At 76.6% G+C, this 925-nt stretch overlaps 1 protein-coding gene across 1 annotated transcript in view; it reads right to left on the bottom strand.

The window, feature by feature from the left end:
* Positions 1–250: 250 nt before the first annotated feature.
* H696_02166 (hypothetical protein) overlaps positions 251–925 on the bottom strand; it is a gene marked incomplete at both ends in the record, with an annotated part of 1,625 nt that continues 950 nt past the window's right edge. The window contains 2 exons of the mRNA XM_009496063.1: positions 251–289; positions 451–545. Of these exons, the coding sequence (XP_009494338.1) occupies positions 251–289; positions 451–545 (134 nt within the window). The remainder of the gene's footprint in view (positions 290–450; positions 546–925) is intronic.

Below are 925 nucleotides of genomic sequence, written 5' to 3'. Positions count from 1 at the left end.
GGACGCCGTGAGCCTGAGCCCCCCCCCCCCCCCCCCCCCCCCCCCCCCCCCCCCCGGCGGGCGGGGGGGGCGCCCCCCAAACCGGGGGGCCGCCGGCCGGGGGGGGCCCCCCGGAGCGCCGCGGGCCCCCGGCGCCACCCCGCCCCGGAGGCGTGCCCCCCTCGCGCCCCCCCCCCCCCCCCCCCCCCCCCCCCCCCCCCCCCCCCCCCCCCCCCCCCCGGGTCGGGCTAGCAGTCAGGGAGTGTATGCCTCACCCTGGCCCCTGCTGCGCCCCGCGGTCGAGGATCCACTGCGCCCGGTGCATTGCCGGGGGGAGGGGGGGGGGGGGGGGGGGGGGGTGAGGCATGCCATGCAGGTCCAGCTCTGGGCTCTCTCTCTCTCTCACACACACACACACACACACAACGAGGCATGTGTCTGGGCGCCCCGGCCAACCCCGCCGCCGGGCACTGGACGCAGCGGATGGCGCTCCAGGGGGCTGGGGGACCCGCAAGACTCCTGGGGAAACACCCGAACGCCCCCCGGGTGGGTGCGCAGCCATACACCTGCACACCCGAGGGGAAGACACACCTCCAGGTGTGGGGGCCTCGAGGCGGTCCCGGGCTAAACCCGCCCTCCGGCCAGCATGGTGTGCTCGAGCGGAGGCCAGCATGCACATTGTATGAGCGATCATTGCCCGCGCGGTGGGCACGGCAAAATGCCCGCCCTGCCCGGCACTTGGAGAAAAAAACACCACGGCCGGCAAAGGCCAGCAGGAGCCAAGGAGCCAGGGAGGCCGAAGGGAGAGCAACAGGGGGGGGGGGGGGAGGCACGCACAGGGGACGCGCTCCGCTGCCGGGATGGTCTCGGGGAACTGCGCGCGTCCGATGGGATCCCCGCGCGCCGCTGCCCCCCGCATTGTGTGGGCCGCCCCCCGTCCCCCGGG

This window comes from Fonticula alba, assembly GCF_000388065.1.
Source record: "Fonticula alba strain ATCC 38817 unplaced genomic scaffold supercont2.3, whole genome shotgun sequence".
Classification (NCBI taxonomy): domain Eukaryota; order Rotosphaerida; family Fonticulaceae; genus Fonticula; species Fonticula alba.
Note: the sequence above shows the minus strand (reverse complement) of the source record. Positions and strands in the feature narration are given on the sequence as shown.